A 26,569-nucleotide genomic window follows, 5' to 3' on the forward strand; every position below is an offset into this window, starting at 1 on the left:
ATCAAAACTGATCGATTTTTCACTATACTTATGTATATAGAATGCAAAGATGATTGGCAGCGCTGCAAATGTTAGTTGGCAACATTTGACTATTTAAAAACGAGTTGGCAGCTCTTCATTTCCATTGTTTTTGTTTTGTTGGCAGCAAAATTGATGTAAAATTTTTTAGGTATAAATACTAGAGATATAAAGCCTTGTCATTCAAAGAAAAGGAAAGCCATGCATACAGATGCCTTAGAGAACGATGGTAACGGCAGAGCTCAGTCCTGTCGCACGAGCGGTGATGGCATGGAACACACTGACGTCGCAACCAAAGCGAAAGTGCAACACGAAGAGCAGTCGTCAGCCAATTTCGAAGCCGTTAAGACTAAGCGACCTCAATTACCGCGTAAGGACAGTACGATAGTCCAGGAAGCAGTAATTGAGTCGAGGACTTTCCAAGGCAGCAGTAACACTTCTTCACTGCCATTGCCTGGCTTACACACACTTTACCGGCGCCCCGAAGTGATGAGCCGCAGCCTTGCGCCTGTGCTGCCCAAGGGTGAGCTTGTCCAGCTTAAGCCCAGGCTGGTGAGCACTTCTGAACCTCTGCCGGAACATAAGAAAACCAAACCACCGAAATTCGTGCCTTACGAACCGTACCCGGGTGCCGTGAATCCTATGACTCCGGCACAGCAAGCCGCTAAGCAAAAGACTCAGAGGGTTAGCAAAAACAATTTAGACATTGGCGTTCTAGCAGACCAGGTATCGACGTTGCGCACCCAGGAACTTATCCAAGAGAATGGCGATGCCAAAGCCGCCGATACAACTAGCGCAAGCAGCGAGGAAGTGCAGCGACTGAAGCAGGAACTGGCCAAGATGCAAGAGGAGCGCGACCACTTCAAGGCGCAATATAAATTCCAGACGCAAGTGAACAGCGAGCTGAAGAGCCTGCTAGTAGCTTCCGTTGGCGAGGATCTACAGACACGGGTGAACCTGCTGACCGAGGATAAGCTGCAGTTGGCTCGCGCTCTGCTCGACACGGCCAACAATTTGACCACACACACGGAGCAAATCGAGTTTTTGGCCAGTCAATGCGAGGTCTGGCGTTCCAAGTTCTTGGCCAGCAGCGTTATGGTCGAGGAGCTGGCACGCTGGAAAGCCGATCTTACGCAAAAGAACCAAATGCTGAACGAATCGACCAAGCAACTGATGCACACCACGCATCAAATTCGTGAAATTCAATTGGACATCCTGAAGCAACTGAAATTCCTCGCTAAAATACGCTATCTGAATCTGCCTGCCACGGATGTAATCAGTCTAAGCGCCGAGAACCTAAACATCCTACAGCGCATGGTCTTGCACTCCGGATTGGGCATACCCGAAACGACCTTAAAGCTTTCGAGTGCCACCAGTAGTCCGCTCTGTGAGGCAGAGAAGTACGCCGTCCAGGCAAGTTTTAAATGAAGAATAGCTGGGCAACAGGTGGAGCCAATTTATACATATATTTCTTTCTAGGCACTGGAATTTGTTAGCCAGCCGCTAATGGCGACGGATGAAGCTATACGCGCACTCTTCGGTCAAGTGCAGCGACCGCATTTCGGCATGTCAGCAGCTGCTGGGGAGTCGGAGGCAACGGGCACCTCCCAATGAGAGGATCCCTTATTGAGCAATATTTGATTTTAGAAACACATTTCGTATATAATAGACGTAACAAGATAAATGCAATAATAAATCATTTGGATTTCTTTTCGGTGCCATAGAGGTCAAGACGCCGCTGGGTGAATACGGGAATTTGTTGGCGCACTTGCTCAACCAGAGAAAAGTCAATATCATCGACTAAAATCTGCTCGGTTTCGTCGGCAGCCTTCTGGACTTTGGCCCATGGGTCCACAATCATGGAATGGCCGTACGCAACGTACTCGGCAGAGGTGTCCCTAGCCGGCGAGGCTGTTACCACAAAGAGCTGATTATCATTTGCGCGCGCTCGCTGCAACAGTTCCCAGTGCAAAGGACCTGTGGTCATATTAAATGCAGCCGGGTACACAATCATCTCACAGCCATTATTGCGATAGAGGCGTGCCATCTCCTCAAAGCGAATGTCATAGCAGATACCAATCCCGATCTTGTGCCCATCAACGTCAACAATGGTGAAGTCATTGCCGGCCGACAGAGTCTCCGACTCCTTGAATCGAATGCCGCCTTTCACATCAATATCGAACAGATGCATTTTCCGATGCTTTGCCAACAGCTCGCCATTGGGACCCCAAACGGTGCACGTATTGTAAATGGCATCGTTGTCCCCCAACTCCGGAATCGTGCCGCCAATGAGATAGATCTGATTTTCTAATGCGGCTTTCGACAGCTGCTGGCTCGTATAGCCATCTGGAATATTTTCTGCGTACTCGCGGAAGTATTTGGTGCCGTAGGGACAGTTAAAGCACTCGGGCAACGTTATGAGCCGTGGTTTGTGTTCCTTAACAGCCAGTTCAATTTTACTAACGGCGTTTAGTACATTGGCCGTTTTGTCTTTCGAGCCCCTCAGCTGCAACAAAGCAACACGCAAGACTTCCCGGGAAATGTTAGTTTTAAAAATATATATTAAACAATTTACTCTTTTAACTTACTGTTAGCAGCTTTGCTCATGTCTGTATTATATTACTTTATAATTACTGCAAAATAATATGCTAGCTGCGCACTTTGCCTGAGATGTTTGTATGTAAGAAGATAATAAAACATCTGATCACTATCACTATATAAATATGTCTTTTACCAGTCTGGCAAGGCTATTTTCGTACATTGAGGAATTTCAATTCAATATTAAAACAACGACTGGTTAAAGGCAGAATTGTTTTTACCTTGTTGTTTTATTGATTTATTTTTTTAGAGAAGTGCACTATTTGGTATACATTTTGCTCAGCTTCAGCAAATATTTTTATATTTAATATCAACATTTTTGCAAAGCAAATGCAGGACACGAATAAATAGAGGACATATTTTTTGGTTGAGTTATTTTGATAAAATCACAAGCCAGAGAGCTCTGTGCCCTCTGGTTAGTGATAAAATTTGATGTATCTAAACAAATTGATTAAGTTCAGAATGTGACAAAACTTTTCAAATTTGCCGCGGTATACAAAAATTTTCAGCCCACATTTTTAGAATGGCAATGTATCGCAGCCACAATCGTACAGAAATCCGATAGTCGACCGACTGGCAGCTCCAAATTAAACAGCTGTTTTATATTATTTATTCGGCAATCACATAATCGTGAATATCTGCTATTTGTTTGGATTTTAAGTCAAAGCAAAGATTTTACTAAATGGCGGGAACTAAAGTTCTACGCTCGCTGTTACACGAGCTACGGCTAGCTTCTCACTCGCCCGGCAAAATTAAAGACTCTTTGGCGGCGCGTTATATTCTGGCGCAATATAAGAAATATGAGACAACCGATCAGCAGCTATGCAAGGCTCGCGACGAGGCAATCTTCTTGGGCCAAACCTATTTAACCTATCTGACCAGTCTGCGCAAATACAACGAGCTATACAAAGAGTATCATGGTAGTGGCGAGCGCACAGTTAAAGAAACGGCAGATCTTGTTGGTTTCAAGCTGCCTACAGATCCCAAGTGATAATGCTACTTATGTATGTAGATGAACTATGCAGTGCTAAGCAATAAATATTAAAAGAAAAAGAACTACATTATATCTTTACTCTATCATTTGTCTGATTAGCGCAAAGACCCGATAAGTAACAGTCATTACCTGTAATATAAAATTTAAACATTGTATTCAATAGACAATGTAGCCTTGGTCTCTACCCACTTGCTTAAACGTGTCTAGGGATACTGGTAGATAGCCCATGGCTGTCAGTTCGGCTGGTCTTTGGGCGCGTGCGATGATAATCAATAAAGACTTTTTGTAATCCGGCGGAGCATCTGACCAGTTGTGATTGTAGGCGGCATTTGTTATATATGTGCTCTGCATAGATGGACCAAATATGAATATTCCTTCAAATACAACGGTTGTAATATAATTACCAAACTCTTAACCTTCTCGCCGTAATAGCAAACCAGATAGACGAGAGATGAGGCCGTCAACATAAATACCACATACGTGATCCCCTCCAGATTTAGTCCCTGTATCTGCGTATAAACGGCAACAGTGCAAAATACACCCGCAGTCGTCAGAAGACTCAACAAGAGAGAACTGCCAAAGATGCCGTTAATCTCCTCCTGAAGTCTATAAGCTGAGATTGTGAACACTACTGAAGGCTTCCATTTGGCATATACTTACTCTAGCAAATCGTTATGCCTGTTCACTATTTGCGAAATGAATTTTCGATCTTTAGGGTCGCGCGTGCTATTGGGCTTATAGTTCTCTAGCGATCGGGCTATATAATCGAAGTGCATGCAAATCTGCACTTCAAAGCTGACCAGCCACAGATCGGTGCTCATATTCGATATGACCATCAGGGTGCTGTGGAGCCACTCCAAAGCGTAAATGAGAAAGTATTGCCACAGCGGATCCTGCTCCGGATCGAATATATAATACGGATAACAGTGCACGTAAGAAAAGCGATTCTCCATCAGGTAGATATACCCCGATTGCAGGAGAGGTCCCAGCACCACCATTGCCGACGATCCATAGTAAACCACAATCAGCACAATTGTGGGGCGTGGCCAGTAGTACTCGTCGACTCGATGGTCGATCTTGGACTGCTTGGATTTGGGAAAGAGCTTAGCCAGTTTACCATTTAGCCTCTGGAAAGCTTGCTTCTGCTGCGATGTGCCATACTTTGTGTCCGAGTTAACGACGTAGGTCACCAGAGTAGCGTAGCGCATAATCAGCGAGATATTATTGATTGTGTCCCTCTCAATGATACGCCGGAACATGAAGCACACGCAGCAGATGTGTGAGCAGACGCAGGCCCAGTGATAGAGCTTCATCCAGAGAGGACGCGGCTTGTTGGGCGTGTCGAGGACATCGAAGCCACAGAGCCTGTAGCTTATGGTCGGTATCCAAGTGAAGTCCTCATAGTTGTACATGAGCCCATCTCGAGACTCCATGGCGAAGGAATATTGCTTGACTGTGACCTTATTGCCAGCCAGGCGAACGCATTTATAGAGGTGTGATAAATGAGAATTTCATGCGGTTACGTGTGATATTTGACGGGTGAAAATGTGGTCTCAGCGCCAAAACAATTAACGCCACAAGAGTCCATTAGACATTAAAAATACATCAATTAATTAAACACCTCAATTTACGCATTATTACTGCATATCTAATATGCATTGAACCTTTCAGCGAAATTATATATTTAAACTAGAAAGTTTAAATGCTTCAAAGGAATTATATATCTGCAGCAGAGTATATGTATATCTGATAAGTTTACTGGAGAGCAAACATGAACCATCGGGCCTCAAATTAACATTAATTAAAATCAATTGAGCGAATCAATTTGTGAATCAAATTTTCAAGAAGCAAAGATCGAGCGTAATATATACATAAATATGTATATGCATTAACATGTACAAAAATTTATATGCTTAAAAGTTTTTATATATAAGCATATGTACACATATTTACTTTTTAATTTCTCAAAGAATAGATATGTATATTTATAATTTTGTATCGAAATGATATATATAATAGATGGCATGATATCTTGATAAAAGAAGTTTGTCTGACAGTATCAATGGGCTGTCATAAATTGATATTGAAATTTAATGAGCATAGATTTAATTTATTTTGATTTAAAGCTCTTTAGATTTTGATGCTTTTGTGAAGTTCATGTGTTCGAATTCAAATATTGGTTGATTATTTGTAATAAATCGTCACAATGTATACATAAGCATGGAAAATGTCTTTTAATATACATAATTATTATATATGTATATATAAACACATATATTTTATAACGATAAATACAAAAATATGACTCAAGTTGTTGGTTTCATATTTTCATTAATTGTTTTACCAATAGAGTTATTTATTTTATTTAAATTAATTTTTCACATTTTTATTATTAGTTAACAAAAAATAAATGGCTTTCCTAGCCTAGGTATTAATTATAATATTCTTAAATCTTGGAAAAGAACTTTAAATTAATTTGGAATAATTAACATTTTTATTTTAAATTTATAATATGTTTTGTTTGTATGTATTTTAGTAAAATCCGACAGACTAATAAAAATTCTTGACATATTATTGTTAAGATTCAGATCATACTTTTTCACAGCTTTTTGATGTTCAAAGAGTACTAAAATATTTATATAAATATTATATTTTTTTATATTATTATATTATTTTATTTTATTTATTTTTATTTAGCTACTCTAACTCTAACTCCAATTATAAAGGTAAAGCTACTGAAAAAGTTAAACTTAAATAACTAGTTCTTGTAAAGGTATAAGAAAAAAAAGCTATAAAATTAATCTATTGAATTTGTCAAAACAAAAGTACTCAAACTATAGCTAAAAAAAAAAAATAAGATAGGTATTATATTTATATACATTTGTACCGTGCGAAGGTGGATTTGTTGGAAATCATTTTATAATATATAAACAAATCAATTTATCTGTGCTGGGAATGTAAATATATTTATTCGTATACGTACGAATGTATATTCATCAAAATATATGCATGAATATATATGTATATCTATGGTTATGTGCTCACGCGTAAATCAACTTAAATTTACATTTAAATACAAAAAATACTGCAACAAATGTATCTGTTGTTTCAAAGACATTGTAATTTCTACCTCTCACTCTTGATGTCTCTTCGGCCTTATATTGTTTGGCATTCATATTGTTGTTTTAATTGTATACCCCGTATTTAACAAGTAAGAACGTTGCAGTCGGGCGTAATGACTGCGGAATACTCTTTCACACCCCATCAGCAATTTAGTGGCTAAGTCTTGCTGTAATACTGTAGAAAATTCACTTTCTCGATTTGCCACGCCCCTACTGGGTGTAGAAACTTCATTTTTGGACAGCTCATAGAATAAGATAACACTAACATAGCTGCAAAATTTGGATGCAAAAAATTAAAAAATTATAGGGTATTTTTTGATATGCCGCGCCCCTAAAGAGGAGTAAAAATTGTTTTTGGGTCATCAATAGAGGAGGTTACTGGTAACTAAACTATCCGAATTTCTAGCTCTAGCTCTCTGTGAGCGGACATACCTTCACATATCCGTTTTATTTTGAAGTTTTATGATGATAAAATATTTTGATATATATAAAAAATATAATATATATAAATAACAATATTTGATATTTATGTTTTTAAAATGACTAGTAGTGACATTCAATAAATGCTGATAATAATAAATCTATCTAAAAAATTATGAATTAATTCCAGCATCTTCTCGCTGTCTACAGGGTATTTGATCGTTCATCACTCTCGTTCATTTATTGTTTTAGTTCTTGTCATTGTCTCTTCATTCATCATCGTCGCTATGTTTATTCTTTTTGTTGTTGTTATTGTAAATTCTTACACATACCAATAAAATGGTATTGCTATGGGCAGCTCCCTCAATAGGTTCCATCTGAGCAGAATGCTAAACAGCGAGGAACTGTTGCTTGGAATTTTTTCAGAGTGCAGCAAAAGTCTTTTATTTCTACTGTAATTATGCATTGGTGTAACAGAAAAAGAGACAGAGAGAGAGAGAGAGAGAAAGAGAGAGAGAGAGAGAGAGAGACAAGTTATTAAATATTTGTTATGCAAGCGATTAGAGTTAAGGAAATGTGAAAATGTTCAACTGCTTATGCTTAGCACTATTCATAATATTACTGAAGTATTTTGTTTTCCTACTCACATTCAACGCATACCCAGGGCGATTTTTGTTGCCCTCTATTACACAATTTTGCGACTTGTTATTGTCTTGCAGCTCCAGTTCCAGTTTACAGCGATGTAATTTCAGGTCGTTACGGACAATATGCGTAAGTGGAGAAAGAATTCAGCTCGTTGTGGAGTTCTTGCATAAACTCTCCTATCCTCCACTCAGCAAATGCCATATAATTTGTTCATTAGCTTCAATTGGCTGCGAACTTTCAAAGGTTCAACAGATATGCCTACATCGTCTTCTGATGTACAAACAGATGCCCGAGACGCATTCTCTCAGCATGTGAATTCTCAAGCGTTTTCAAAACAATCGAAAACAAAATAAATCAAAGCAGCAATAGTCGCGGCTAAAATTAGACATTTAGTTAGAATTCTAAGGTTATTTTCATTTAAAGCAGAATACACTATTAATTTTAATTAAATAGATGTTTAACAAACAGGATGTGATCACAGATATCTGCAAAGTCTTCTCAATATGCATCCACAGCACAAAGGGCATAGAGGAACTTTAACCTATGAGTGTCGCCGTTGGGGTAAATTATTTATGAGGATATCGATGCAATGCGGGGGAACAAGTAAAACAGCTTAGAGCATTGCAATCGGGCATATTGTTTATACGCTGATATTGATTGCAAATATACATACCATATATTCATAACATAAAATTTATATGATATTTTTATAATCAAATCATTTTCCTTAAAAATGTAGTTTTTAGTATAGGTAAGCTTCACTAATATTCAGTGAGTATGTACGATATTATAAAGCCTAGTAAAGTATGAACTCATGAAAAATTGTAGCCAATTCGTGATAAATAGGTAACTTTCTAGACGGTAGTGTAAAGGCCTAGCGAATCAAAACACATTCGAAAAAGAATTCATGATGTTTTAAGAATGTAACTTCACTATTAATATACCTACAAACACCTATATATATATATTTCTAAAATAATTTATAAAGGATAGAATAAATTCATATATGCCACGCCTCCAAGTCAATAGCCGAATCTACTTTTTATAAATTTCAAATCTCTATTTTCCATAACTGGCAAATTGTTTGAGTCTATTTAAAAATTGCACGATTTGGATATACCCCTTTCATTTCGTGAGCGAGTATAGTAAACGCAGCGCGTTAGCCATCTCATAGACAACGGCAAACATCGTAAACCCCAAAAACACTAGCAAGACAACAATGAATGGCGGGATGAGCCATAAAAATAACCAGACGAGGTTGGGGCCAGTTAAATGGGCAACAGGCTGCCTGTCTGCCGCAGTGCCTGTGCATAGACAGTTCATAGACAGTTAACTCCTTTATCCTTTGCTCAGCTAAAATGCACCACCAATCGATATTGATTGGACCAATTTGAAATTGAGATTAAAGCAAGCAAGCCTGCAAATGCAAATGATAATCACATTTTAAGATTTATAATGCTCTAAATAAAAGTAATAATAATATTAAAATACTAAATTGGAACAAAACATTTTTTTGTAAATATGCAAAAAGAAGATGACAGGAAATAATTTTTCGTTAAATTTCTAAACTCACTCTAAACTATATACAGTAGTAATATAATAAGAATTAAATTTCATTCAATTATGAAAAGTGAAATACAAGATTTCCTTTTTTGAACTCGCTTGCTAAGACGCCCGTGTGCCGCACGATTTGTTTATTGGGTTGTGCATAACCGGTTCTCTAGCTCTCTCTCTCTCGTGCTATTTCGCCGCAGCGAAACGTCATTTTCGTCGGCATTTTCAACAGCGCCATTGTCTGCAGAGTTTCAGTTCGCGCTGAGCATTCGAGGCAGTCGGTTCGTTCGGCACGTTGCGTCTAGATCGAGATTTCATCCGATTTGTGTGTGCGTTATGCGCCTCTGTATTATTGGCACTGGCATCTGTTGGATTGCTCTGTAAATTGGCCATGTGAGAGGGCGAAGCATCTTACGCTACGAAACTTGTCTCCATGGTAACCGTCGCGGCAGCATTCAACAGTTTGATAAATTCATATATTATTTATACACACACACACATATGAACAGGCCGATCTATTTATGTTTATATTACTGCAGAGATAATGTAGTATGTGCAAAAGGTTTACGCGCTGATTACGCGAATTGCAAGTGACAGCCCCGCCCCTACCCGAATATGAAGTGTAAAAGAAATTGCGAAAAGTTTACTGCAAAATGATATGAAAATCGTTTAGCGATCTTCTCTACACTGTTGCGAGTGCATTTATGTTTATGAATTTAAAATTAAATTTTATATATGCTTATAACGGCGCTTTCGTTTACACGTTCAGGTTCTTGGCGCTGTTGTTGTTGTTGTTGCTGCTGTTGTTGTAATTTATCTATAAGTGCAGATGTTCCCCATCACAGTTGAAGTTGTTGTTGCCTGCCTCTTGCCTGTGGCAGTGGAAGCGGCAGCGGCTGTGGCAGTGGCTGTCTAACCCGTTTATGTTTTAGTTGACTTGGTAAACTCCAATATAGACGAACAACGAAACACGCACAGACAAACAATACGTCAAACTGTTGCCGTTGTTGTTGCTGGGGTTCTGGCGCAGTTCTGTGGCATAGCGCTGTATCAGTGCCAGTATCTGTGTATCCGTAAGATACACGTACTTGTGCTGCACTCGCCGTCGCCGTCGGCGTCGCTGGCGTCGCGCCGCTTCCTTATTGACGGCACCGCGACTGGGCCAATGTTTATTTTTGTTTGCTTGCCCGCGAGCGGGAAAAACAAGTTTACTTGCCGACGAAAAAGAGTAACAATTATCGAAGAAACGCAGTTTGGAAAATCTTCAAAGAGGCTCAACTCCACGAAAAACAGACGGACACGAGACAGACAAAAAGAGCACCAAAAACTGAAATGAAATGTCATTTAATCATGTTAATTTATGGTCTGTCCAAAAATAAACATTCCGCTAATTAGCCAAAAGTGTTAACAATTATTTTTGGCTCTTTGCTGCCAGAGGCAGGTTTTTTTTATTTTATTTCTGAAGTCGTTATTCAAATGTCGTCTCGTGTATTTAGCAAATGTCGCAGCAAGTGCAACCAACAACAACAACAATCAGTGCATGTGAAAGTTTTATTTGTATTGTATTTCTTAAGAAATTTCCAATGTGTGTGTGACGAAAATATTAATTGATTCGACTCAGCAGCGGCGACTGAACGCCCTTCGAGTGCACAGTGTCAAAAGTGTCAAAAAAGAGAGTGGAAAATACTCTGGCCAGCAGCACATGCTTAAAGCCATAAATATTGGCATGCAACAAGTGTTTGCCACATGTTTGTGAATCGTGGTGTCGCGTTGCGCAATGCTCTTCGAGCGAAGTTAATTTTGTTGTTTAATACTTTTGTAGCCCTCGCTTCGTTCAGTTTAAGCATGCAATTGTGACTCATTGGCAAAAAGTAAAGAGAAATAAATAAAATTTAAGAAAGAAATACGTCCGAAAACTTGAAGCGTCGAGCATTTAACCAATATTTCACACCAGAGCCAAAATGGGCTTCTCCACGGCCCTGCAGGGCCGCGCCGCTCACGAGGCGCTAATCGTGCGCCAAGACGCGGAACTGCGTCTCATGGAGACAATGAAACGATCCATCCAAATGAAGGCCAAATGCGACAAGGAGTACGCAATCGGCTTGATAGCCGTCGCTCAACAGGGTCTCAAAATTGATCGGGCTGATGAAATGCAAGGTAAGCCAAGCTCCCTGCACTCTCTGCAATACAAGTATCTCTGTTTGCCGATACTTAATTGATAAGATAGCTTTCAATGCAATTGTTGCTTAGATAACACATCTGCGACAACTCCAGTTGCAGTGTATACAGGTAATGTCACCTCAATTCCATAACACTCAAAACACAATAACTTTAAAGTGAAACTAATTTCTATATGTCATAAGCGGAACGTTGGCTGGAAATTTCACGAGTGCTCTGTATACCGGAAGATACATTGTGCTCAGTTCAATTCGAAGTAATACAACAAATGCTCGTAAACAATATCTAAAGTTTGCCGAAGCTCACAATTTTATTTGATTAAAGATAAATATTTTCAATATAATTTCCTCGTATAGATTATATTGTTTGCTATAGAGCAAACAGTTTAGTTTGTTATTTTGTATGGATAGTGCAATCTAATATCTTCAAATCTTCAAAATATATAACCAAATAAAATTTCTTTCTATAGAGGAAATAATATCTATAATAAATAATAAACCTGTTAAATATCAACTCTCATTTAAAAACCACAAAATATTTCGAACTCAATTACTCAGATTAAAAATCCGCTATTAACCTGAAAAATAAGCTTAGATAAATGGATTTTCAAACTCAGCAAATGCAATACCTTAAGTAGCATAATCCCTGTTTAGCCATAGTTTCGAGTACAATCCAATCTAAAAGAGCTCAGAAACAAACACAACAAAAATATATTTTGAACAGTTCATTTGAAAAACACAAAGCGAAACCAAAATTAATTGGTAATAAATCTTCCAAAATTTAATTAAGATCAATGAGATATTCGAAAATTTCACATGGAAGGAGAGTACGGCATTTGATTATTTGATATTTGAGTTTGCAATGTAATCGATGCAGTTAGGCTAAAGAAACCAGACTAGGTGTAATATTGTCTTATCAGATCGTAAGACATTCAAGTACCATTAAAATTGTGCTAGATTGAAATTCGAAGTGCACTGGAGTCCCAGTAACTCATTATGGTAGGGATTCAGAATTACTTACCCATTTAATAGACATCGCGTTTATTTTAGCTATTTTTTTTACCGAAGATTAAAAGATTTTAATTATCATTTTTTTTTTTAATCTTTGGTTAATAAAACAAAGAAAATAATGATTTGATTTTTTAAACGAAGATTTTAAGAATACTTCCGAATTAGCAGGGACTTTATATGTGTAGCTAGTTTTTTTTTTTTCAACTTTTCAGTTTTCTTGATAAGTGTGCAATCAGAATTCTCTTTGTTCCATTATCAAAGGCTGAATTCTGAATTTGTATTCTATTTTCCTACAAATAATAAGACAATCGTTTTAAAAGTACTCCTCAAATAAGTGATAACTTTTTACTTTTGTCTTTCTGATAATACATAGTCATAAATAAAAAGTGATTAAATGAAAATAAAAGCAATTTGTCACCTCATTGCAAATAGAATATTTTGATGTATAAACAAATATGCTGAACATATGTATTTGATAAAAGATGTTTTATTGTGGAATTGCACATGTGTTTGCACTCCAGCTCCTCCTACGTCATAAATTAGCATTTTTGGAATTTACGCTGAGTTATCTGGGCACTAAACTTCTGCATTACTCACTCGATAAGTCTTGTTTTGCTGTTTGGGGTCGCTTGGGAAAGGCCTGGCCAACGCCGCGCTGCAAGCACTGCCCACACAGCCATTAGTCACAAGAGGCCGATAAGCCGGCGAGCGATGCATCACGAAGCTTTCACTCTCGCTGGCGACTGCCCAGGATAGGGCTAAGGGCAGGGGTAAGAGCAGGGGCAAGATTAAAGAAGCATTTAGCCAGTCCTCAATATAGAAATTGAAATGACAATGGAAACTGAAGAGATAAATAGGACTGTGATGTGTGTTATGGCTGAAAAATCTGAAGAGCGGAGTCTACTCAAAGTAGTAACAAAACTTGATCTTTTTGTCTTGGCACATTTGAAGCTACATCAAAAGTTTAATGCTACATGCCAATAACATTCAATTAGGCTTCAGTTTAACCTTTGATCTTTAGCATATAACAGTGAAGTCCTATAAAGCCAAATGACATCATTGCTGCATTTTTCTCACAGTTTGCAAACTTTTCAGCTCTGCTCAGTGTGTGTATGTGTGTGTGTTTATGTGTGTATACACCAGACATTTTGTCTTTATCCTTAAAAGTAATCAACAATGCAATATAACCTTTAAGCAAAGCTGAGTAACTCGCTGATGGCATGCCATGAAATGCTGGCTAAGAAATATTATTTTTTCCCATAGAGTCTAATTGAAACCGAGTGCAGAGAATGCGTATAATAATATTTTTCAGACAATGAATCTAAGTAAATAGCATTTCAGAATCATATTACTTGACTGTGAATTTGTTGATACTAACATGATCGTCCACACTGGACTTTTACTATTAGCTACAATCACATCACATTTCAATTGCCAATAAGGCTTTTTCTTGCTTTAAAACAGCCAAATACTTTATGAATATATATTCATAACGATATATAAAAGTATACAGATACACCATATGTTGAATTCATAAGGTACCTCTAAATAGATCCTTATATATAAACCACAATATTGATCTGTGTCAGCTGTTAATTGTTTTGACGCTGCTGAAGTCTATCCATCTATGTATCTGTATCCGAGAGATACAGCCGTGCACCTTGCCAGCCAAGCTCATCAAACTGTCGACAAAGTGCAGCTGCTTCTAGTCGCTTCTAGCTGTGGCCAAACGAATGCCAGATAAACTCGTAAATAAGTAATTGGTATAATTTTTCGTGTTCGTTCCTTGGCTTGGCAAACGCCAAACGCCAAACGCCATTGCCAAGTTGCAATTGCTGCTTTCCACATTATTCTGTCGCTGGGTAAGAAAGCAATCGAAATACGAACATTGTTTACAATGGCAGGCAAATTATTTATCGGTCGGATATTTCCAGAAATAGCAGCTGTTCGTAAAATGTTTTACCTTGTAGAGGATATTAAACAAAATTATTCAATGAATTGCGATTAGAGAATGGAGACTAGAGAATAGAGAAAGAAGGCAGAGGAATCTGTGTTTCTTTAACAAACCTAGATTTCAGACCTAATCTTTTTCTAAGGCTCGATTTGAGCTAACTTTATTTCATTAATAGCTTAGAAAGAAATTTCTAGTATAAAAAGCAAATTTTCCACAAGGGTATTTGGTCGTCGATGTGTCACAAATATAATTTCTTTCTCGGTTTAGTTTTCTTGCTATTGTTATTGACTTTTTTGCAATGCATTTCGTGACGTACTCTTAATTTGTTTTAGCCTTGACCATGAACTTCAGATATAGAGTTATTCGGATCGAGGTAAATGGAATCTTAGAAGGCCTAGCTCGACTGTAATACTATTCAATAACGAGTTGTAGTGTTGTAGTTGAAGTCTGACTGCCACTCAAAGCGATTCTGTCACAATCGATGTGAATGAATCATTTATCAGCTGCAAACGGAGCTTATAAAATTCTATCGACAATGAGTCACAGAGCAGACAATATAATTCCAAAATAATAATTGAAATGTCTGTTTCTTAACCATTTCAGGCAGCCTTATCACAAAATCCTGGCGATCCTATATGGATGAACTGGATCAACAGGCCAAGCAGTTCAAATTGAATGCCGAACAGCTGGAGGTGATCTGCGATAAGCTCGCTCACCTCTCGCAGGACAAGCGGAAGGCGCGCAAGGCCTACCAGGAGGAGCATGCCAAAATAGCAGCACGCCTCAATCATGTGAGTTAACTTGAAGATTTGAAGATATTCGGATTATGTAAACTATGCTCAGATTAGGTAAATGTGCTGATCCAAGAGCTTAACTAAAACAGAAGCTATGAATGAAATGTTAAGTATAGCTATCAATATTTATATATGTATTTATAGATACTAGCATTAATATACATGCTTTTTATAAAACAGAAATCCGTTTCTAGATATTTACAAAAGAATTCGTTTAAAGGTCAATTAAAGACTATTCTCAGATCGCTGATTGAGCTGAGATATTCTGCCTTGTTGCATGCCGGCTTTGCCAATTTGTCAGCTTGTTCATGTTGTTTTTCGCATTGTGCCAGAAAATTCCGTTGATTTGGCTATACACAATCAAAAATAAACATAATAAGCTTGTATGTATGCACACATAAGTGTATCATATGGACAAATCTCTATAAAAACCTATTTAAATTTATGTATATGTATGAATCTATGTAAGTGTCTGTAGGGTCCGGCACTAGCTGTCGATTTGTAAGCAGCTTAAACGACTGTAAGCTAAGAGCCTCAACGGCTTTTGTCATGCAAAGACGAGTTGATTTATCATCGGCGAGACAACAAGTTTATTAACCCAGACGCGTCAACGCTAACACATATGTAGATAGATCAAAGTCAGCATTAACATGTCGACCACTGAATACTTGGCCCAATCGCCAGCTCTAACTAACTTGGCCAAATGTCGGCAAATCCATCGATGACCCAATTTAATTATTCATACATACTATATTTCCGCCAGGCCACCAAATATTTACTTAGCTTTGTTGAACGCCTTCCTGCGGCATTGATCTAAAAAATTTCTTTATTTTTGTTTTATTTACAATTTTAGTTTGACTTTCGAATATAATATTTATAGTTGACCTATTTGCCTACAATATAAATTGAAGCCAAGGAAAGGGGGTAAATATAATAAATATCTAAATGAATAATAATATTCAATAAACGGCTGATGATAAGTAAATGTTATTTATGTCTTCAAGCTGAAAATAATGTTTTTTGAACAAAATCTTTGCTGAAGATTTTAACAAAAGCTCAAAATTTTTGAAGATATAAACTCATAGTGGCTGCCTTACCAGTTGTGATCAATTCGAAATAAATAATATACACAATACGAATATATTTATTTCTACTCTTTTCACTTTACTTGCGGTTATGGACACCTAATTAATAAAAAAAAAAAAGTATTAAAATCTGGAAAATTAATGATTTATGAAAAAAAATATTTTACTGAATTTGTCGCGTTTTCCGGGAAATTTAATGCAAGTAAATTATGATTTTAATTCAAGTTTTCACCTGCTAACTTGATTTTCCCCATCACACAATTAATTGATTTTTCTCTGCAATGCATTGAAGAAAACAGGTAAAGCCACAACGACTTGAGTCAGAGTGAAACGACGCAGACAGCAAAAAATGGAAAAATGTGATACTGCGTATTTTATAGGTCGCTCGATTTGGTAGCGAAAGATTCTTTGACATATTTTTCTTGTTTTTTTTCCAATATTTTACTTAAAATCAACTAGAAATTTTAATATTGCTTCATGGAATTAAGACCAATTTTAATAAGGTTCGGACTAGTTTTTTTTAAGCTCTGGACTAAAACTTTACGTGTACATATTTAGTCAATAATAAAAACTACTTAACTGCAATTTAAAATCAAGTAAGTGAGAGTGCTCTATTCAGAATTTACCGACTAGAAAATGTTCTAGACCCTGCGATGAACCTACATACATATATTAATAATTTTAAGTTTCTACAGATTGTGGTTTACAAACTCATTGTGCTGATCAAGAATATATACTCTATGGGGACTGGCGCATTTTTTTTAGAAGTATCTGAAGCATAGTATTTGGTTTTTGTAATTTATCAAAAATACCTAAACTCCAACTATAAAATGGACATTACTTACGAACCCTTTGAGCCAACGATACATATATATAAGAGTTATAGCTATTTTATTTAAATTGAAGGTCCCATCCAAATTGCATTTACCATTCAAAATAGCTACTGCACTTAAAGAATGTTTGCCATTGTCGATTACTTGTCAGAATGGAGTGACAAATGCTAGACAGAGCATTAGAGCAACTGCCGCTGGCTGGGTTATTAATTGACTACACTTAAGGGCGCCAACGGAATCGTGACCACCCGCCCAAACGCTTGGCTAATGGATATGGAATTGCTTGAATGTATCTTGTATCTTTTGGGTTGTCAAATACAGGCATTTGTGTTGCTGCACTCGTTCCCGCATTTGAAGAGAGCAAACAAACTGAGGCAAATGGAAAACGAAACGCATTAGAGCAGCCTCGACTACGAATGGAATTTGACTTCCGGGTGGGTTTCCACCGGGTTTTGCTGGGGCTTCGCATTTTTATATTGATAGACCGCAGAAAAGCCACAGTTCTCGAAGCCCACAGCGCACTAGAAGGGGAGGGAGAATGACAGAGAGAGATATAGAGAGTTAGACCGAGATAGAACCACCTCCCTCCCCAGTTCTTCCCCTGCTGGCAAATGTCTCAGCCAGTGCGCACTTGTATTAATTACAATAGGTTCAATTGAACTAAGTATCTTTATACACACAGAACACATGCACCAGAGCAGTGCCCCAGCCAGCATCATAAACAGCAACTGGCTATTCAGTGCGCCTTTGGTATGCCAGATTAGCCGATAAGATATGGCTAGCAAACAAGCAACAACAAAATGTAAATATATAGAAATATATACATATGAATATGTCTGTATTTAAGGGTGTATCGCTACAAGACCAGTGCAACTTCCTCTTAAAGATAAGTTCCAACAAATGTATTTGAAAAGTAGCATTAGGAAATTTAGCAATATATGTAGTGGAGATACAAAAGTTTTGCTTTCCACAAATCAAGACTCTCGAAGCATGCAAATGTATCCAAAGTTTCGTGGTCACGCAGACGTCTCCACCTCCACACTCCGGCGAAAGGCGAATGACTTCGCACAAAAGCACTTGATGTGACAAGTTTAAGTGCGCTGCGTTGACCTCTACGGGCGAGGGTCTTCCAAAAAATTACCAACTTGACTAATACACAGATATTGTTATTTGATCAAATTTTCGATTTGCCAAGTTGTCTATGAGTGTACATATATCCAATAGATAGATATTTCTGATCTTGGGATGTCTGCTTGATTATATATACAAAATTTCAAATATAAAAGGATTTCTAAGATATCGGATGCAGTTAATATTTTTCATGCCGCTAGAGAACGAATGTTATGAAATCTTTATAATTATATCTTATACATATACTATATAGATATACATATATATTTGAAAACTAGTGTTGAAATAGTTTAATATTCCATCGAGAATGAAACTGCAATGAATGTAAGCTGAACATCAGGTCTCACTGCATGGAGCACTGCATGGATTGAATCTAGTTGCATTGATTCCGATAGCAGTCCCTCTAAATCTCTTCCTCATTTATTCATAATTGTGGATATTTATATATTTAAACCATATTCATCATCGATATTGAAGTTACATTTTGATTTGTTGAGGCGTGCTTAGGTGAGCTAAGGACTCAAAGTATCTGCTGGCGCGTCTAAGCTGGAAAAGCAAGTTTCTTGACATTGCGACAAAAGCTGCATAACTTGCAATAACAACGGGTCGCTAAAGACAAGGCGCACGCTCTAGCAATAGGTTTAGCTCTAGTTGTTGCTCTCTCTCGCCGCTGACTGCGCCCAACTAACAGATACTTTTGTATCTGCATGCAAGTGAGGCCAGCGATTTTATCTTTTATATAGCGGCTGCAGCTGCCAACTAGCATCTAGTGGCACGCAGCACAAAAATTGGAGCTGATATTTGTTGACAGCAAACATGTGGCTGTGTTGCTAGCTAGGCGTCGTGTATTGAGTCGCGTGCGCCAAGAAAACAGCTACGAAACCAACAACAACTTAGATAGCCAGCCAAATAAATTGTTGCCCAAAAGCGAAATTTGTGAACGAAATGACGCCATGGAGCGCACCGTCCTAACGACGCCAAGGGTGGAAATACCGAAGCGATGTGAAGGACACTTCCGTGGGGGTTGTTCGCATAATTGCAATATAATGGCATGGATTGGCATAGTCATCGACATCGTCATCGCCATCCCCGTCCTCATCCTCATTCTCCATGGCCCTGCTACCGTTAGCCAGTTTTCAAGTTCCGCCATCAATTGCCAACTCTGCAGTTGAGCAACTTTCGTTTTGGCTTTGTCGCTTGTCGCTTGTCTGCGCAGCCAGAGGCGAACCTTATCGCCAGAGTCCGGCGTCTAAGTCAATGTTAGGCGACACAATTGCCATTGCAATTGCAATTTTGCATTGTGTGCAAGGCAATGGAGGCCAGTGCGTGTTTTTTTGGGAAAAGCCAACGATGACAACGACTTTACCAGTTGGATGATGATAATTACTTCCGTCATCCGGCAGTCGACGCAGCGAGGTTTCCCATGTTGCTTAAGCTGAAACTGCGAAATGCAATCAGCAATCGGAAAACGAAAGACTCTAAATTAACTGTTACGCATGCATTTTGGCATTAATAAACGACAATCTTAGCAGTAATAAAATATATATTAAATATTTAGAGAAGTATTTTGGATAGAAAAGTAGTATGACGCTTCCCGACCCAAAAGCGCAGCAAAGAATGTTTATTGTGAATATAATGATGCATAGAGAAGAGCTTGTAATAAGAGAACAAAACTGTAAATGGATATCCAATATAAACATTTATTGGTGCTTCGATGGACTGTTACCAAAGTCAAAATAATATTCGATATTGAAAACCTTGGTATATATTACGAGATTCCTTATGTATTGAAGAAAATTTTACATTGGAATATATTTTATTTATGAATACATTGAAAAAGCTTTATAATAAGTTTGTTTAAACTAGATTTTGAAACATTCGAAACATACCCAAAGAATCGAAGATCCTGATCAAAATTATAGCGATTTGAAGAGTTAGACTTTCAAGTTTATTTAGTATTATCGCTTTAGTATCGCTTTAGTTGTCTTAAGCTGATGACAGTTATTCGGAACTCTTTTCTACCAGATAAATGTATTCGAAAATGGATCTATGTATATACATATATATTTTATGGTCAGCTTTTAAAGGACGTCCTCTACGTTAGCTACTATTTCTAAACCCTTTAAATTGAGTTACATTTGACAGGCTATGCCAAAAAAAGAACATTAGACAAACGTGATAAATGAAAAATGAAAAATATAGCAAGAAGGTGCTGAGATCCATAAGCCTCATGAAGGGCCATTGGGGTTGCTGTGCAGGATGCTTAGCATCGAGTGTGGGGACCAACAGGCAGCGTGCATTAGAGAAATAACAAAAGTGAACAGCGTACTGCGCCCGGAGCTGATTTGACATGCAGACATTGTGAGGCAGACAAACCATTGACCATGCCATGCCACACCACACCACCACGCCAGCCATGCCCTCTGCCCACACTCGTTGCCAGTCACTCCAGCCCCACTCGAGCGAATTCTAATAATGCCAAAAATTCGGACGCCGGCTGGCAAAGGCTGCGGCAACAACAATTGCAGCAGCAACAGCAGCAGCAGCAGCAGCAACATCCGCTCCTGTGGTTGCTTCGACTGTGGGCAATTTGTTTAGACCGAAATGCAGGCAAGTGCCAACAGTTTTGTACAGCCCTTTGCTACATGTCTGTAGCGCACAAGCCCCAGCCATGTGGTGTACCCGGAGCCATGGAGTCCAGTTTGCACGAAAAAATAACCGTTTTCCATTTTGGGCGATATGCGAAATACGAATACGAAATTTCGAAAATGCGCTTAGGGGACACTTTATGTTGCCTTAAATCGTAAGCTTTTTTCGATCTAACTAATGGAGGCCATAACTCAACGGCTGCCACCTATGGCATCCATTTTAATTAATTTAAATGTGCAGAAATCACTCCACCACACAGCTTCGAGCCGAAAGGCCCGGCGTCAACAATCGCCCAACTTGGGGGGCGGCCCACCGTCTGAATTGGGATGTCTGCCAGCCATCGGCGACGCCGCAGCCATTAACTGGGCACATTATATTGTTGGTAATTCGCTGCGCAAAGCGGCAGACGGGGAGCCTTTGCTTTCATCGGCAAGCGAACTCCGCCCAACGCTTGGCGTTTCTCCGATGCGGGCGACGCGTCGTATACGTTGTCGTCGTCTATTGCAAACATCGTTCCATTGTTCATACGCAGTGTTGGCCACGCAAATTTTGAAACGCTTGAGGCGCACAACAAGTAAAACGGAAAGAAGCGCAGTAGATAACAAGAAAAAACAACATTATTTTGTTGACGGCAAACATTCGAAAGGCAGCGCGAAATCGAAAATCCAACAGATAGTCAGAACGGGAGGCAGAAACAAGCGAGAACGGATGGGGTTTCAAGGGAAACACTGACTGTTTCTACGTAAATTCTGTTGGCTAATTTGGATGGAAGCCAAAAAAAATTTAAAAAAAAATAAAAACAAAAAAACGGAATAGAAATAGTAAGGCAAGAAGCAAAATATACAATTGAATCTTAAATGCTGCTAGAAGAGAATGGCTAACTACAGTGAGCATTTGATAAAGTGAATTATGATCGTTTGCATCGTATTATAGTATTCCTTTAAATATATGTATGCATGTGTGTATATTCATATATAAATAAAAGCTATGAATAGAATTATGCTTTGCCTTCTGTCAGTTGTATACGGGGGAATGTTATTAGATTAGAAATCAGATTAGTTTATGCGATAATAAAGTAACCAGAAAATATATGTGTTTTATTCTTGTCTCATTTTTTTCCAATTTGTATTTTGATTTGCTAAAAACTAGTATATATGTAAACATATATACATTATTTAAGTTAAACTTGTATTTATACAGTCTATCGGAAGTGCGTTGGCTGCAATCTATTGTAGTTTTAGCCCATTCCAATTATTTGTACATGTTTCACCTGCACTTGAGAAAACACATTGCGCGTATTGTTTTCTTTTCGTATAAACAAATAGCAGATTTACAGACTTGAATTTTCTTCTCTTCTGTTTTTGCATAAACAAATTTCTTTTCATGACACAATTGCAGCTGTTGAGGCGACAGTTGCAAATGCAGCGGACGCCAAAATTAAATGAGCCCCAAATTGTTTGCTGAATTCTAGAGCTATAAATGTAGAATTGTGCAGATCGTTTGGCATTTCACTTTTACAGAGCAAGTAAAGGTGCTTCCATTGACAGGGAAATGCCCTGAGTCGAGAGTTGGGAAAAACATATTTAGAGATTGCATAGCAAATAGTCGGAGCATCTGCTGATGCCCGTTCATTTATTTTTGCCATCTAAAATTAAGAGTGACGTCGTGCAGCAAGCAACTGAACATGAGAAGCAACACTACTAGATATATTTACAACGAAAATGGCTCACATTATGTCTATTGGCAACACGTTTTAACCGAATGCAATCCAAGATCGAGAACCAAATTCCACTGGCTGTCCGCTGGCTTATTTGCCATTGCAGTTGTCGGAAGCCTTAAAAGTGAAACGAAGGGTCGTCATGTTATTGGCACACGCGGCCCTGACATCGCGCTATACAAGCTCTTCCATCGGATACGTGTTTAGTATATGTAAAAGCTATGTAAATCAATCGATTTCCTTTACAAATTTACCTCAAACGAAGCTTGAGCTCGGCTTGGCATGAGATTGAAGCATTGAGGAACAATGACCAGAACATGTAGCAAAAATTCAGCCAGTTGGGAAAATTACAGCCCAGTTGACCGCAGCTGAACATTTGACAATGCGCCCCAAGACAATAATAACAAGACGTTGTTAAGATATTCATATAGACTCCCAGGCATTTACTGGAAATGCTGCTCTGATCTTTACACTAGTTTTGTAAATTAAATGTGTAGGTCAATTATGCATGTGATGACAGCGAAAGACAGATGTCTACATATGTGCACAGATATGTATGTATGTGTGGCTTTAAATGTCCACATTGTGTTAATTAGTGTATGTGTCTGCCATGTACATATGTATTTGCTAATAAACAAACTGAATTTCATTGAAAAATTATAATTTATATCCATGGAAAATGAGTCACTAAATGCTTCTACATACATCATATATACAAACATTTATGTTATATGCATGTTGACTTACTGAACGAAGATACATGTGTGTGCATGGATCTATTGACTATTATCTGATAAGCTGTTTATTCATGTATATCATATACATTTATATTCACTTGATGTTGCATAATACAATTTCACTTTGATGTGATAAGTCTTCAAATATTATGAAATTCAAGCAGTAACAAGTAAGAAAGCTCTAGTCGAGACTGCTCGACTACGAGATCCCCTGAACCCTACAAGGAACTGATATTTCAATAATAATTAGCACACACACACGCACACACACACACACACACACACACACACACACACACACACGCATACAAACAAACACACGCACACACACACATATATAGGCGATTGCGCTTGGGTTGCGCTGCAGTGTGGCAATATAATGACAACTTATTTGTTGAATAATTTAATTTCTAGACGCACGATCGTAATGAAACTTTCAGAACGTAATCATGATGTTTAAATGTATGTGTATACCGAAGCACAAGTCTCTAGTATTTGATATACGACTTTTACAAAGATGAGGGTGAGGGGGGGGATTTAGGGGTGGGGGGTAAATTTTAACAAAAACCGAAATTGTATAAAATTCATCTTAATATACATATTAAATTTGGAGACTCTAGCTTGAAAGATGCAGGAGATATAATTTTTAAACTGATCTTCGATAAGGTTTTTTATCGATAAAAAAGTATCGGAATGAGTTATCGTTTTTTAGTGATAAACTCGATATGCGCGTGATATATACGGACATTTTAAAAAAAAGTTGAAGTCTCTAGCTCTTATATCTTCTGAAATCGACGCGTTCATACATACGGACGGACGGACGGACGGACGGACAGACAGACGGACAGGGCTAAATCAACTCAGCTCGTCGCCCTGATCAAGAATATATATACTTTGTGGGGTCTGCCACGCCTCCTTCTGCCTGTTACATACTTTTAACAAAACCATTATACCCTGATTTCCCATTTTCAATGGGTTCAGGGTATAAAAAGTTATAATACAATATATATAATAAACTTAAGGCACACTTGAATTACTGCATTGTTAGAGAAGTGAAAGAGAGCGATGAACAGCTGAAGCTGTGAGAGTATTCATGTCGGCAGACTCTCGTCTTGCTCTGCATGTATATTGCAACAAAATCACTTTGAATTTGAAGGTCGAGGCGGTCAATCGTCTTATTTTAGTATGCCAGCTCAGATAGAAAGAAACTGCGGTCTGCAGCTCTACTTAAGTATAGTTGCTTGAATGGGAGTCAGGAGTGTCGTACTATAGGAAATAACTATTGAATAAATATAGTTACTTTGGTTTTAATTCGTTAATTCCTTTTTTATTCGATCTTTATTCAAACTAAGTGCCATGAGGTTTTTGTTGTTAAGTAAATTAACAATCTTCATTTAGCATAGCTGAGATCAAGAATAATAAGATAAAAATACAGAAATAATTAAAATAATTCTTACCATATATATATACATATATATATATAAATAAGGAAAGGAATTCTTTATTATATTTCAAGTGTAGACATAGATCATGAAAATATATGTACACCTTCTTCTGCCTGTTAAGTACCATTTAGCAACTAAACATATACATATAATAATTAACAAATAATTTATAATTATCATTTGATTTATGTTGTTTATTCTTCAGAGATCTTAGAGAGAAAATCTAAATAAATAATCATAACTGGCTGAAAAACAAAATGGGATTGCCGAGTGTTAAAAGCGCACTGAAATAGCTTAAATCTTTTAGAGCTTACTGTTATTAACTACATATATACATTTTAATATTAAATATTTAGATTAAGATGTATGTATGTATATCCATTTCTCTTTCCCTAAACCAGCTGCTGCAACTTTTCTTTTTCGAGCAGAGTATCGCAGAGTCGTACAGTGCCGGTGCTTGAGTACTTTTTTTATTTTTTATGCAATTTTGGCTGTTGTCACATCTTGTATTATTATTTATATTGCTGTTTACACATATTTCGCCAGAATACTGAGGCAAGCACAAACACCAAACTAGCAAATCATATGGCATTGAACTTTGACAACATTGTACGATGGAGAGTCACATATACACTCACACACACACACAGGCATACACACACGCACACGATGCTTAGTTTGGTCAAGGCAATTGCGAGCAAGAGAATTGGAGTTCGCATTGGCTTCATGAGCTTTTGGGGCCAGGCAAAAAGTGACAAAGTACCACTAGAAGTGAGAAACGAGAAGCGAAGAGGCTAGGCACAATGAGAGTCGAGCAATTCGCAGTTTGCGAGCCACACAGATAGCTGTGATTATTTATGGGCCAGAGACAATAAGCTCGTTGTGTCAATGGCCAACAAAAAAGGCATCAATGGTCAGTTTTGAGTTTTGAGTCTTTTAGTTTTTAGTTTTGACTTCTCAGTTTTGCAGCAGTCAGCGCCATGGCAAAGTACGTGCAAAAACTGACTCGCTCGTGTGCACTTTGTGTGGCCTGAGCCCAAAGAGGTCAATTGAATCAGTTAAATATGATCTGCCAGAGATAAAGATGGACTTTGGCCGAAAGGACATTTTGGCTTTTGTCTTTGATAAGGCTATCTATAGGTTTGATTGGTCAGTTGACTGGCTGCCGAACTTGTTTGCTCGCATCTTTTTAGGGGATTTTCCATGTGCCAAATATGGGTAGGCCGAGCGCATTGCATCAAAGTGAGGCTGATTGTCAGCTGAACTTGTTTCGCTGGCGGATTTTTGTGTGTAGCACAGATCCAAATCCACATCCGTGTCGGCAGTGTGGTTCGGAAAGTGGAGCAATCCGAAAAACCTGAACGTCTTCATGTTTCCGTTTCTGTTTCTGGTTCTCGGCTAGAGGGGCTTAGTTTCTCGTCTCGTTGTGCGCTTGCGGTCGGTCGTCTTGCACTCGCAACTGCTTAATTGAAGTGATTTGCAGTCAATTATTGCAAAAGAGAAATTCTTAAAGTCGCACAAAACTTTCGAGCGTGAAAGTAGCGCGACTCTGCACTCCCTCTCTCCCCTTATCTCCACACTGCACTCTCCGTTCTCCAGTGTCTCTCGCCGTCGACTCTGTCTCGCTAGACGACATCTCATTAATTTGCGCACTTATCCACTAGCTTACCATCATCTAATGGTAA

General features: G+C 38.1%; 5 protein-coding genes across 13 annotated transcripts in view; 3 read left to right on the plus strand and 2 right to left on the minus strand.

The window, feature by feature from the left end:
• The first annotated feature begins 87 nt into the window (after positions 1 to 87).
• Positions 88 to 1,717, plus strand: LOC115563548 (uncharacterized). Its single transcript, XM_030386747.2, has 2 exons — positions 88 to 1,431; positions 1,498 to 1,717. Exons 1-2 carry the CDS (start codon positions 220 to 222, stop codon positions 1,630 to 1,632), a joined length of 1,347 nt encoding a protein of 448 aa, XP_030242607.1. The 5' UTR covers positions 88 to 219; the 3' UTR covers positions 1,633 to 1,717.
• LOC115563551 (omega-amidase NIT2) lies at positions 1,655 to 2,744 on the minus strand. The gene is made up of 2 exons (XM_030386750.2): positions 2,607 to 2,744; positions 1,655 to 2,547 (listed from the first exon to the last, which is right to left on the minus strand). Exons 1-2 carry the CDS (start codon positions 2,623 to 2,625, stop codon positions 1,715 to 1,717), a joined length of 852 nt encoding a protein of 283 aa, XP_030242610.1. The 5' UTR covers positions 2,626 to 2,744; the 3' UTR covers positions 1,655 to 1,714.
• A 429-nt stretch (positions 2,745 to 3,173) lies between these two features.
• On the plus strand, positions 3,174 to 3,672 carry LOC115563555 (protein FMC1 homolog). Its single transcript, XM_030386756.2, has one exon. It carries the CDS (start codon positions 3,299 to 3,301, stop codon positions 3,605 to 3,607), a length of 309 nt encoding a protein of 102 aa, XP_030242616.1. The 5' UTR covers positions 3,174 to 3,298; the 3' UTR covers positions 3,608 to 3,672.
• Positions 3,258 to 5,277, minus strand: Or85f (Odorant receptor 85f). The gene is made up of 4 exons (XM_030386748.2): positions 4,271 to 5,277; positions 4,015 to 4,216; positions 3,800 to 3,955; positions 3,258 to 3,739 (listed from the first exon to the last, which is right to left on the minus strand). The coding sequence occupies exons 1-4, from the start codon at positions 5,041 to 5,043 to the stop codon at positions 3,686 to 3,688; spliced, it is 1,185 nt and encodes a 394-aa protein (XP_030242608.1). The 5' UTR covers positions 5,044 to 5,277; the 3' UTR covers positions 3,258 to 3,685.
• Positions 5,278 to 9,594: 4,317 nt separating this feature from the next.
• FER (tyrosine-protein kinase Fer) overlaps positions 9,595 to 26,569 on the plus strand; it is a 34,622-nt gene continuing 17,647 nt past the window's right edge. For 2 of the 9 annotated variants that reach the window (XM_089256190.1, XM_089256192.1), the window contains exons 1-3: positions 9,596 to 9,787; positions 11,174 to 11,508; positions 15,097 to 15,284. In XM_089256190.1, coding sequence (XP_089112316.1) covers positions 11,313 to 11,508; positions 15,097 to 15,284 — 384 coding nt within the window. In that variant the 5' untranslated portion in view covers positions 9,596 to 9,787; positions 11,174 to 11,312. Of the gene's footprint in view, positions 9,813 to 9,877; positions 9,901 to 10,925; positions 11,509 to 15,096; positions 15,285 to 26,569 lie in introns of those variants that run through there. The other 7 variants (XM_089256176.1, XM_089256188.1, XM_089256162.1 and 4 more) reach the window with 7 other exon arrangements.

Source organism: Drosophila navojoa, chromosome 2 (genome assembly GCF_054131105.1).
Source record: "Drosophila navojoa isolate 15081-1374.11 chromosome 2, UAZ_NAV_1.0, whole genome shotgun sequence".
Taxonomy (NCBI): domain Eukaryota; kingdom Metazoa; phylum Arthropoda; class Insecta; order Diptera; family Drosophilidae; genus Drosophila; species Drosophila navojoa.